At 34.0% G+C, this 13,453-nt stretch overlaps 1 protein-coding gene across 1 annotated transcript; it reads left to right on the top strand.

Annotated features, from left to right (window-relative positions):
- The first annotated feature begins 9,401 nt into the window (after positions 1-9,401).
- Positions 9,402-11,091, top strand: LOC141696222 (transcriptional activator hap3-like). Its single transcript, XM_074500395.1, has 2 exons — positions 9,402-9,579; positions 10,802-11,091. Exons 1-2 carry the CDS (start codon positions 9,402-9,404, stop codon positions 11,089-11,091), a joined length of 468 nt encoding a protein of 155 aa, XP_074356496.1.
- The last annotated feature ends 2,362 nt before the right edge of the window (positions 11,092-13,453 follow it).

The raw sequence follows: 13,453 nt of genomic DNA, 5'->3' as shown, positions 1-13,453 counted from the left end.
CAAGCAAGAAAGTCTTTCCCACCAAAGGCCAACTATCGTGCAAAAACGGGATTGGAAATGGTGCATGGTGATTTATGCGGTCCTATATCCCCAACCACGTCCGGAGGTAACAAATATTTCTTACTTCTTGTCGATGATTTCAGTCGTTGGATGTGGGTTTATATGCTTAAGAGTAAAGATGAGGCATTGGCTATATTTAAGAAATTCAAGGCACATGTGGAAAATGGAACAACCAAAAGAATAAAAGTGTTCAAAACTTACCATGGGGGAGAGTTTTGTTCTCAAGATTTTAAAGTGTTCTGCGAGGAAAGTGGTATAACACGGCATTACACGGCTCCATACTCCCCCCAACAGAATGGAGTAGTGGAGCGCAGGAACCGCACTGTTGTCGCCATGGCACGAAGTCTGTTGAAACAAATGGGGTTACCATTAATTTTGTGGGGAGAGGCTATAAGGCACTCGGTTTATCTACTCAACAGATTACCTACTCGCTCAATGAATGAACGAACCCCATATGAGGCATGGAAGGGAACAAAACCAGGCATTGGGCATGTAAGGGTGTTTGGTTGTTTAGCTCACATGAAAGTTCCTGGGAATCACTTAAAAAAATTGGATGACAGAAGTAAAGTGGTTGTGCATTTAGGTAATGAACCTGGAACCAAAGCATATCGCTTATACGATCCCAAGAATAACAACATACTGGTGAGCAGAGACGTAGTTTTTGAGGAGGAAAAAACGTGGACATGGAATCAAGGCCAGCAAACTGAATTGATGGAACATCAACACAGTTTCACTGTTGTTGATGGTTTTACACAGGATGAAATGGTTGAAGCAGATGCACATCAGACGGACGCAGACTCTGATGGTGATGCAGCAACGCCCCAGTCACAAATATTCACACATGGATCCGAAAATGAAGATGCAGAAAATAGCAGTGAGCCAAGGAGGTTCAAATCCATTGGTGACATATACAATGAAACAGAAGAAATCGAATTGGATGATGAATTACTTCTCATGGGCATTGATGAGCCGAGAAATTATAATCAGGCTGCTAAAGAACGTAACTGGAGGCAGGCAATGCAACAAGAGATGGATTCGATCGAACAAAATAATACTTGGAAGCTGACAGAGCTACCGGTTGATCGAAAAGTGATAGGGCTCAAGTGGATTTACAAAATAAAGAGAGGTGCGGATGGGGAAATTATAAAGTATAAAGCACGACTCGTGGCCAAGGGGTATGTGCAGGAACAAGGGGTAGACTTCGATGAAATTTTTGCCCCAGTTACCAGACTTGAAACCGTTCGCTTGTTGTAAGCACTAGCAGCAAAGTGTGGCTGGCAGGTACATCATTTAGATGTGAAGACTGCTTTTTTGAATGGTGAAATACTGGAGGAAGTCTATGTAACACAGCCAGAAGGGTCTATTAAAAGTGGGCAAGAGCATCTGGTATATAAATTGATAAAAGCCCTTTATGGTCTACGTCAGGCACCGCGTGCTTGGTACGCTAAACTGAACAAAAGTCTCGAATGTATGGGTTTCACAAGGTGTCCACACGAGCATGCAGTTTATACAAAATGCAAAGGGGGAGAAGTTCTTGTCGTTGGTGTATACGTAGATGATCTTTTGATCACAGGGACGAGTGTTACTGCTATCAATGAGTTTAAACAGCAAATGAACAGCAAATTCGAAATGAACAACCTGGGTAAACTGTCTTACTACTTGGGAATAGAGGTAAAACAAGGAGAAGGATATATTGAGTTGAAACAGACAGGGTATGCCAAAAAGGTGTTGGAAAGAGCAGGAATGGGAGAGTGTAATCCTACAAAATTTCTAATGGATCCAAAGGAAAGTATTACTAAGGATGAAGGAGGTATTCATGTAGACTCAACGAAGTACAAGAGCATGGTTGGGGGCTTCGTTATCTTGTTCACACACGTCCTGACATAGCGTATGCGGTGGGAATGGTAAGTCGATTCATGGAGAAACCGACGGTGCTGCACAAAAATGTTGTGAAACGTATACTAAGGTATGTGAAGGGGACCTTAGATTTTGGTCTGGTATATTCGAAAAACAGCGGCAACAATATGCTCGTGGGCTATTCAGATAGTGACTTAGCTGGGCAAACGGACGACAGGAAAAGAACAGGGGGCATGGCTTTTTATCTAAATAATAGCTTGATCACCTGGGTGTCACAAAAGCAAAGATGTGTTGCTTTGTCCTCATGTGAGGCTGAATTCATGGCAGCCACTGCTGCTGCCTGTCAAGCCATCTGGCTGAGAAATTTGCTGAGTAAAATAATAGGAGAAAATGTTGGTCCAGTCATTCTGTATATCGATAACAAGTCTGCTATTGATCTAGCTAAGAACCCGGTCTTCCATGGAAGAAGCAAGCATATAGATATACACTATCACTTCATCCGTGAATGCGTTGAACGTAGGGAAATTGTTATCAGGCACGTGAGCTCAAATTTGCAGTGTACAGACATTCTAACAAAGGCACTCAGTACTGTTAAGTTTGAAAGAATGAGAAAGTTGTTGGGTGTCAAAGAGCTGGAGAAACAAGTTTCAAATTAAGGGAGAGATTGTTGGATTTATTTTAATATGAAACTTGTTTTTTGTTTATTTGTTTTCATTATTCAGTAACTTGCATGCTAGTTTGAATTTAGTCGTAACTGTGCGGAGAGTTTCTGGGAGAAGCAGGATAGGATAGACTTAGAGATCATGTAGGAGTAGTTTGTTTTAGTAATTCCTTGTTTGTAGCCATTTTTCTTTATCTGCATATTCTATATAGTGCACTTCATGAAATAAGAAACGAGAACACAGCTTCACGCAAGTCTCTTTTGTTTTTCTCAGTTTACGTTCAAACAATTGTATCTGCATAGTTTCAGCTTATTTGTTTCCAATACCTGAGTCCTCACTCACAGACAAATATCTTCCTGCAACAAATATAAATACACAATCGGTACAATTACGAGCCAATTGACAAATAACTAAATTAAACTTATATTATAAAAGCACCTCATTGCAATTTAAAGTGTTGGTAATTGGAGCCTCATTCGGAGTAATATAATCTGGAGTGCTACATTCGAGTAACAAACAACATCAATTCTACAATTGAAGCTCATACAATCAAATCAAATAAGTGAAAGCACTTGGACTAATCAAACTTACCAGAAAAAATCCTGGATTGGAACAAAGACTCTTTTCATTCTTCTCATTGACATCGGTAAGAAAACAACTGATATGAAAGTTAGTATTTTAACATCAGTTTAAACACAACTGATGCCAAAGTTATTTTTTTTATTTTAAAAAAAATACTGTTAGACAACGGTTATTTAAAAATATGATGTAAACACATATATTTAACATCAGTTTGAAAATAACCGATGTAAAAGCTATTTTTTACATCGGTTATATTTCCAACTGATGTTAAAAGGGTGATGTCTATTGACCCTTTTCTAGTAGTGTTTCGTGAATAATGTATAATATAATATAATCATTTTAACCACATATTATAGATTAAACTAGAGGCATGTAATGTGTCATCCTCATCATAGTTTAATCTAGGTTTTGTTGATCAATAAGTAGACTATCACATCAAATCAATATTTGAGCGTGGCCACGCATTTTATAGTCTAGGTTACACAAGAGGCCAATAATATCAATTCTAAAATTAGGAGGGTTAAATCATTTCTAGATCATTCATATTTCTCATACGATTCATAAAATACCCGAAATACACTTCTATCATTACTCGGTCAAAGGTAACTTTTAATGTAATCAAAGTACATTAATTCTCGTATAAAAATATAATGATTTCAAATCTAAGGACCATTACATCATATTATCACAGTGAGAATTATTTATGACACAAGAGACATGTAAAATCTCACATTTGGCCTATCCAGCAGCATGTACATCTACATATGCCTGTATTTTTTATATTAGTATCACTATACCTATAATCAATGAGGTGTGATCATCAGTCAACAAACACACCAGTCTTAATACATTATTATTGATCCTTAATAATAATACTCGACTAGGGTGCTTTAAGAATATTGATATTATGTTCATAATCTCATTTTTAAGTCACGTACTTAGGGATATAGAATTTATAATATATTCCAAGGATATTTTATTAATCTAACATATATATCACGGTAAATTAAGATATAATAAATTATAAAGGAAATAAGCGATCTAATATAAATATTAATAATTCAAATATTTTAAACTAAGACATTATAGTGTTGTCTCTAGGGCATAAATTCTAATAATATGCAATAAGCGTGATTGTGAATTAATAAGGCAAATTCCTATATTAATGAGTAATAAAGAAGAGTCGTGGTTCTGGTTTTTTAATGATAAGGGGCAGTTTATAGATAAGGACTCCTACAGGCATTTGCGAGGGGAGTTAGAATTCCCAGAGAAACTGTTCTAGATGAAGCTATGAGGGCTTAAGTTACCAGACAAGATTATAAATTTTCTTCACCATTCATGTCGTCGAGTTCTTTATACTGCTGATGCCCTGAGAAAAATAATTTGTAAACAACAGCCCAATGTTTTCATGATTCCAGCTATATATGAAGGGTGATATACATGTATTATTTGAATATTTTTTTTCGAAGGTGTGGGCTAGGTTAAGGTTAGTAGATACGGTCCAGGTATTACCAAATGATATTGTTCACCCTATTAAAAAAGAGTGTTTTGGAGTGGCAGTGGGGTGCAAAATGGTATGGTGGGTATGGTGTGCTCGAACATAAGTAATAGACGAAATAACTAGATATGTAACTGTATTAATACTTCTAACTTTGGAATTCAGTCAAGGTCTACTAGTATGGTTGCAGAATGGAACCAGGCTAGAGGAAATGGCTAAGCAATCTGCATAGAAGAAAACATGTAGTAGAATGTGTTGTAGAATATGGTGCAAGCTACCTGATGGGTGGGTAAAAATTAATACTGATGGGGCATGCCAAATGAGGACTGGACAGATGGGGCAGATGCTTTATTTGATCTCGTAGCACGGTGATTTAGGGTAGAGTGTAATCTAGAAAAGTTGAAATAATAGGTTTTCGTGTGGAAATATCATGGACTAAGATGTGGAGGACGAAGAGTTGCATATTTGAGTGTGATGCAAAATGATGGTGGATGTGAATAATGTAGAGGGAGGGAAGTCTTATTTTGATACGGTTATTAATGATGGTAAAGATATTTTACTAACACTTAAACAGAGTTTTAGTTATGTTTGGTACTATATGCCAATAATAGCACATTTGTTATAGGAAGATACTTATTGCATGATAAGTGGTTAACTACTCTAGGTTTTATCATGCATAATGTATAATGTGATGCAGTTTATATTAATGCAAGTATATTATTAATAAAATGCATATTTCAAGTTTCCCTAAGATCTTCCCCTTGGTTTATCAAATATTCGTGCAAATTTGTATACATTATATTTTATTTTAAATTTTTAGTTTTGTTAATATTGGAGAAAATAATGACGAAACTGCACCAAAAAATTGAGCTCTTTTTTTAAAAGAAAAAGTCGAGCTCTAATTATTGTTATTACCTTGTACTATTTAATATTTATCAAAGTATGCTAAAACATGCTAAAACTTAGACTAAATTCTTTATGTTCATTTTACTATGTATATCATATACATGTAATATTTTTTATTTCTAGAATGTGGATATTTAAAATGAAAAATTGACATGTCATCATTAATGATTAACAAAATAATGTACTAGTGACTGTGTTTATTTAATATTTTAGTTATTCAAATTTATGTTTTTATATTATATATTCAAAAAAATATCAATTCATCACTAGAATACTCGGGAGAGTACCATTGATTCTACTAAACATATTTAAAGTTAATTATATTTGACAAAATATAAAAAAAAATGATTATAATTGTTAAAAAAATTGTCTAAATTAATTATGTTTTTCTATAGAGTATTTGTTTAGTTACCATTTATTAATTTAGAATATAAGACATTTTTAAATGTGGGATATATAATTTATTTTTTTGTCTGTACAACACTTGTTCTGAAAATTTCAACATATGATGTGCATATACATATCACCGTGTGCATGTACATGTGCATATATATATCACCCATTCACGTGTCAGTGTACATGTACATGTGGTGTTAGTGTGCATGTACATGTGCAGTGTCACATTATTATCAACGTGTCAAGCCTTTTCCAGGTTTATAAATAAAAGGCTAATTTATTTCTCTTTGAAAGAAATAAGGGGTTTTTTCAAGTCTTGTGTGGAGAGTTGCCTTGAAATTCAGAGAGATGAAGAGAAAATTTCCAGAAAGAGATAGTTTTGATTATGGCCTGGATATTAGTAGACAACAACCTAGAGATTCATGTCAATCATTTCTATCATCTCACTCTTTATCTAGCTCGATCATTTATTTATTTATCATTTTACAATTTTTGAGCTTGATGTGCTTTTATACAGTTAATATACTTTTATGTTATTTTTTATTAAAATAGTAATAATTTTTGAGAATGGTCTCCATATATTTTAGTAGGAGTTTAGTAACAGTTTATGTGTTTATGCACATGCTTTGTGGTGAATGGATTTCAATATATACTCTCTTCTACGAATGGATTGACCGTACTAACAAATACACAATTCTATATGTTATAGGCTTAAATAAATTTTAAATAAATTTTAGTCTTCCAGTAAAATATTTTGTATGTTATTTATTAGAGTCATTTGATAGATAAAATACAATTTCAAATTCATATTCTACAATAATAAAAAAAATTAAAATATACAAATCTTATTAACAGTTTTCCTTTTAATAATATGAATAGGGTAATCAATCACAAAATGTTAGTGTAATGTTATTGACAACTATTTTTAAAGTAAATGTGAGCGTAATGTTATATACCTATTGTGTACAACTATGTAAGCTAATATGAAAATTGGACCATGTCAGGAAACTTGTTGCCGGCTGAATATGTGTTAAGCCAGATGAGCAGAATGGTGGCAAATGATGGTGGGATATCTGCTGGTGCAGTAATATCAATCCTGGAATGTGTGTCCAAATTTATCAGATTTATGATAACTCAAGCAAACACTAGGTGCATGGAGCAGAAGCGGACAACCATCACTGGTGAGGATGTGTTAATAGCAATGAACAATCATGGGTTCTACAGGTACATTGGCCCACTATTTCTCTATCTAAATCACTTTGGAAGGACCTTTTGGAGTATTGGGAGAAGAACGAAGGACACTTGCACCGGTCATCGGTTGGATCCGCCAACCGACACCAAGTTGAAAGATTGCATAGTGCTGGCGCAAGGTTATTCAATACAGTTCGGGAGGTAATATTATTATATTCCATCACACGCACATATATACACGTTCACCATATTTAATATAATCAACTAATTATTAGGACGTGCTAATATAAGTTGTTTAATATTTTGAAAGGTTTTGACAAACAAAAATAAGAAAAAGACGACGAGACTCGAGGTGTGGGATAAATGTCATAGGAAAGTTGGATCCGATCGGGAAAATCCCGTCTACACTACACCGGCCGCCATGCGTATTGCGGTAATTTTTATGTAATTTATGACCATTTTATGTGATTTTAATGCATCTTTAATAAGTGAATTTATATGTATTTTTATGTAATTTGAAATGCATTTTTATGTGATTTTATATGCATTTTTATGTGATTTTAAATGCATCTTTAATATGTGATTTTATATATATTTATGTGATTTTAAATGCATTTTTTATGTGATTTTATATGCATTTTTATGTGATTTTTAATGCATCATTAATAAGAGAATTTATATGTATTTTTATGTCATTTTAAATGTATTTTTATGTGATTTTATATGCATTTCTATGTTATTTTAAATACATCTTTAATAAGAGAATTTATATGTATTTTTATGTCATTTTAAATTCATTTTTATGTGATTTAATATGCATTTCTATGTTATTTTAAATGCATCGTTAATATGTGATTTTATATGCATTTTTATGTGATTTTAAATGCATCGTTAATATGTGATTTTATATGTATTTTCATGTGATTATAAATGCATTTTTATATAATTTTATATGCATTTTTATGTGATTTTAAATGCATCGTTAATATGTGATTTTATATGTATTTATTGATTTTAAATGCATTTTTATATGTGATTTTATATGCATTTTTATGTGATTATAAATGTATTGGTAATATGTGATTTTATATGTATATATGTGATTTTAAATGCATTTTTATATGTGATTTTATATGCATTTTTATTTTATTTTAAATGCATCATTAATTGTTTTAAATAAATTTGTAGGAACGATATGCCGCCATTCTCGAGCGCATGCCCGAGGAGGTTACACAAACGGGTGATCGGGATGAGCCGTGGGATTGGTGGATGGAAGCCTTGGAGGTCCCCCAAGGTACAAGGCCGAAAAAGGATTATGTGGTGGGGTTCCCCAATGCTCGGGCCACCGATCTCTTGCATACACTTGCTACCTGGTACCGAGATTCCACACGGAATGAAGTCGGCTCATCCTCATCGGCTCCGAGACAACGTGAAGCCATCCCCGGCAATGTATATCTTGCCATCGTGAGCAATGTGCTTACGAAGATCCGTGCTAATCCAAATCGGTTTGCTCGCCAATTTTTCGATGCGGAGATAGCTACATTCGCACGTACCGCTCTCGAGGCCTCAGATCCATCCTCCGATCCTAGCCAAAGGTTGCAATGGAATAACCTTATCGTTCAAAAGACGGAAGCTCGTGTTGCGGAGGTATAATTTTTGACCTTCTTGTTTATTTATTTGTTTCATTCACATGTAAATTTTGTTTCTTCTTTTTAACTAGTTTAATTAAACTTGTGTATCTAGGAAAACAATCGGCGTGCTATGGAAGTCGATATGGATTACACGTCCGAGGATGAGACCTCCGATGACGAGGACTTTGATGACGACGACCTTATATCTCCCTATATTTATATTATGTGTGCGTATGGGCTTAGTTCTAGTATTCGAAAAATTGAGGAGGTGGCATTAATATATGGATGTAATATTGCCCGGGGTGCACCTCTTATATCACATCTATTGTTAGCGGATGACTGCTACTGTTTTTCAGGATACTAAGATAGAGGCCGATGTTATGAAGAGTATTATGGACATGTGTGAGAATATTTCAGGGAAAACAATATGGTATGCTAAATCATCGATTATTTTCTCCTTGAATATAAGTCCAAGTAACAAAGTAGATGTTTGTGAGCAGTTAGGAGTTAAGGAGGTTCATAATCGTGGTAAAGATGTGGGAATGACAATGCATATTGGGCGAAGATAAGCTGCAACATTTTCTTCCTAACTGAGAAAATTGAACAGGAGTTACAACGATGGAGAATGAAGCATTGTCTAAGCCAGGGAAGGTGACTTTGTTAAAAATGGCTGCATGGGTGGTTTTAAATTTTTGGATGAGTATGTTGCGAATTCCGATGGAGGTATGTGATAAAATTGAAAAAAGACGAGTACTTTCTGGTGGGGAAGTTGTTTATTCGGTAAAGGAGTTAAATGGTTATCTATTAAAGATATTTTCATTAAAGATATCGAATTTAAAGTTGGAGAAGCAATAATATTAAGGATTTCACCTTGGAAAGGCTTATCCAGAGTTAGAAAGAAAGGAAAGTTGAGTCCCCGCTATGTTGGACCTTTTAAAAGAAAAAGTCGAGCTCTTATTATTGTTATTGGCTTGTACTATTTAATATTTATCAAAGTATGCTAAAACTTGCTAAAACTTAGACTTAATTATTTATGTTCATTTTACTTTGTATATCTTATACATGTAATATTTTTTATTTCTAGAATGCGCACTGGACATTTAAAATGAAAAATTGACATGTCATCATTAATGATTAACAAAATAATGTACTAGTGACTGTGTTTATTTAATATTTTTGTAATTCAAATTTATGTTTTTATATTATATATTCAAAAAAAATATTAATTCATTTTTATTTATTATGTGTACTTATACAAATAGTTCATTTTAACATATATGTGTGTACCGCCCACTAGAATACCCAGAGAGTACCATTGATTCTACTAAACATATTTAAAGTTAATTATATTTGACAAAATATAAAAAAAAAATTGATTATAATGGTTAAAAATACTGTCTAAATTAATTATATTTTTCGATAGAGTATTTGTTATGTAGTTACCATTTATTAATTTAGAATATAAGACGTTTTTAAATGTGGGATATATAATTTAAATAATTTTTTGTCTGTATAACACTTGTTCTGTAAATTTCAACTTATCTTGTGCATATACGTATCACCCGTTCACTTGTCAGTGTGCATGTGCATATACATATTCACGTCATGTACATGTGGTGTCAATGTGCATGTACATGTGCGTGTCACATTATTATAATGTGTCAAGCCTTTTCCAGGTTTATAAATAAAAGGCTAATTTATTTCTCTTGAAAGAAATAAGGGGTTTTTTCCATTTTCTGAGTCTTGTGTCCAGAGTTGCCTTGAAATTGAGAGAGATGAAGAGAAAATTTCAAGAAAGAGATAGTTTTGATTATGGCGGGGAGATTAGTAGACAACAACCTAGAGATTCAGGTCAATCATTTCTATCATCTCAATCTTTATCTAGCTAGATCATTTATTTATTTATCATTTTACAATTTTTGAGCTTGATGTGCTTTTATACAGTTAATATACTTTTATGTTATTTTTACCTATTGTGTACAACTATGTAAGCTAATATGAAAATTGGATCTTGTCAGGAAACTTGTTGCCGGCTGAATATGTGTTAAGCCAGATGAGCAGAATGGTGGCAAATGATCGAGGGATATCTGCTGGTGCAGTAATATCAATCCAGGAATGTGTGTCCAAATTTATCAGATTTATGACAACTCAAGCAAACACTAGGTGCATGGAGGAGAAGCGGACAACCATCACTGGTGAGGATGTGTTAATAGCAATGAACAATCATGGGTTCTACAGGTACATTGGCCCACTATATCTCTATCTAAATCACTTTCGTGCATATGGAGGTGACGAGCATCCCGGTTGAGGGGTGAGCTCCCTGAAATCTGAACCGGATTATGATATTCAAGGGGTGATGGCAGTGGATGGTCACAGTGATGGACCTTCAGGTAGTGATGGACCTTTAGGTAGTGCTGCTGGTTCGAATGGTACCATAAACCATTTTCCAAGTGCCAATAGGCTCAGGACTTTGTTATATCTAAAGAAGTTAAATAATACATGTTTTCTTTATCAATTTTAAGTTTAAAAAGTAATAAACTATGTAACTATGACAATTAATTTTCTATCAACTGGATATATATATGTTTCATGGTGGCTAATTTATTTGTACTAGCGAGGAGTGTTAAAAACCTTTTAGGGAGGAGTGTTAAAAAACATTCCAAATCTTCTTTTGACACAATCTATAATTTTCAAATCTAATCATTTGACACATCTTTACACTATTGTCACATTTAACTACTTATTTTTCCTTCATAAAACATAATACACTTGGTTGCAGCAAAAAATCTTGCACCAATAAGTTCGTGCATTTGCTGTTACTTGAATCAGATAATGACAAACAATTTCCTAACACTGGTTACTTGGTGCATTTGCCGCTCTTACTTGAATCAGATTATAATAAAATGGTTGAAAAAACAAAACAAACCAAAAAAGAACTCTGGGTTCTTTGGGAATATTATGATTAGAATGCTGGAAATGTTTTTAAAAATGTGTAGATCCTTAAGGACGAATTACAAGAGGTTCAACCAGACATGATGCTTGACTCTGAACTTCAAAAACAAGAAATCTCTACCTGCAAAGAGCTTGATGAAACCTTGATTATTGAGAAGTTGTTTTGGGTCAGACTTCCAGAAGTAGATGGCTCAATGAGGGAGATGAGAACACTTCTTTTTTCTATAATCAATTTAAAGATCACTAGAACTCCTCCAAAATCTTTGCTATATTGAATTATTGATCTTATTGATGTTAAATGTGATTCCATTTTGGATCCTAGGAGTGTAACTCTTTGAAAGAAATGTGGGGGATTTTTTAGAGGAAGGCTCCTGGTTGAATTCTTAGGGGTTCCAATGATAGCTAGCTACGAGGTGACCTTCAAAAATTGTGCCCTTTTGATCGAAAGGCTAATTAAAAGAATTCTCAATTGGACTGTTAGTTTTATAATGAAAAGTGCATATGATTTGTAGCTGAAATAATACGGAGAAAACATGTATGAAATAATAGGAGTTCCTAAATTTATCCGTCAGAAAAACAGCATTTTATATGTGCTCATACTAAACAACTATCTAAATGGCTCAAATTCTAATCAAGAAAGAATAGGAAACAGACTAGCTATTTCTTCCAGAGAAGGAACTACTTATTGGCTAGGTATACTATACTAGTTGTTCAGGCTAAATATACTAACTAAAAAAAACAAGAAAATAAATTCAGTCCTGGAGCAAATAATAACATGGACTACCAAGTTCATATCTTATGCGGGCCGAGGTCAGCTCATTAATTGAAGCAGTAATTGTTTCGATTCATAAATCTTTCTGGAATCAGCATTTTGTTCTTATCAGTCTCGGAAAGAGTTATGGATCGATGGCATTTTCAAGTCAAACTGGGAAATGAAAACAACATTGGGTTGTAGCATGAACCATGGTATAATCACCAAATTATTTCTGATCAACTCGCTTCCTCTTCCATGGTCAGTTTGAGTATTGAAATTATCTCATCGAAAATGCCTCAAATGGATCCCGAACTATAACAATACTATGTCATTCCAAATGCACAAGGGGGGATGCGTATGTATGGGATTTTACTGAACTCAAAATGAATACAAACCAAGATTAGTTAGGAGAGCATAAGATCAACTGGACCAACTTTTTGTGGTACAGACTTTGCATTCAAATATATGTCTTCATTGAATATATACCATGTCATGGAACTATGGAACACTTCCCACTATACTCAGACTCTATAAATTTAGATGTTCTGCATTGCTGGAAGGGAAGGTAGTGATTATTTATTATGTTGCAATGCCCATATACCGAATTTATCTTAAGGAGGTTGTTGTTTATGCTGGCCCTGAATATGAATATTTATCTTAATAGCTTGAATCAGCTGCTTTGTTATGTTGGAGTGCAGATTAAATTTGCATCGTCGAGAGAATTACCTCTTCCGACTCCTTAAGTGGTCATTTGTCAAGTATGACAATGAAGAAATAGTAAGATCCATGATGGAGATTGCCTATCCACGGAAGCTCTGTTCAAGATCATCATGATTGATATCATTTATAGAACAACATTTTCAAAATGGCTCAACAAATTACTATACATGCTGCCTGATCAGTGATCACCTACAAACCACTTCTGAGCCTCAAAATCCAATGACTTGCTACTTTAGTTTTGTAG

The sequence above is a fragment of the Apium graveolens genome, chromosome 11, assembly GCF_009905375.1.
Source record: "Apium graveolens cultivar Ventura chromosome 11, ASM990537v1, whole genome shotgun sequence".
Classification (NCBI taxonomy): Eukaryota; Viridiplantae; Streptophyta; class Magnoliopsida; order Apiales; family Apiaceae; genus Apium; species Apium graveolens.
This window is presented reverse-complemented; position numbering and strand designations above follow the sequence as displayed.

Bases quoted from the DNA above. Each gene is read 5' to 3' on its own strand.
- LOC141696222 (XM_074500395.1), top strand. From the start codon at position 9,402: ATGGAGAATGAAGCATTGTCTAAGCCAGGGAAGGTGACTTTGTTAAAA. The intron at 9,580-10,801 runs GTTATCTATTAA...GGATCTTGTCAG, and splicing joins TTCGGTAAAGGAGTTAAATG to GAAACTTGTTGCCGGCTGAA.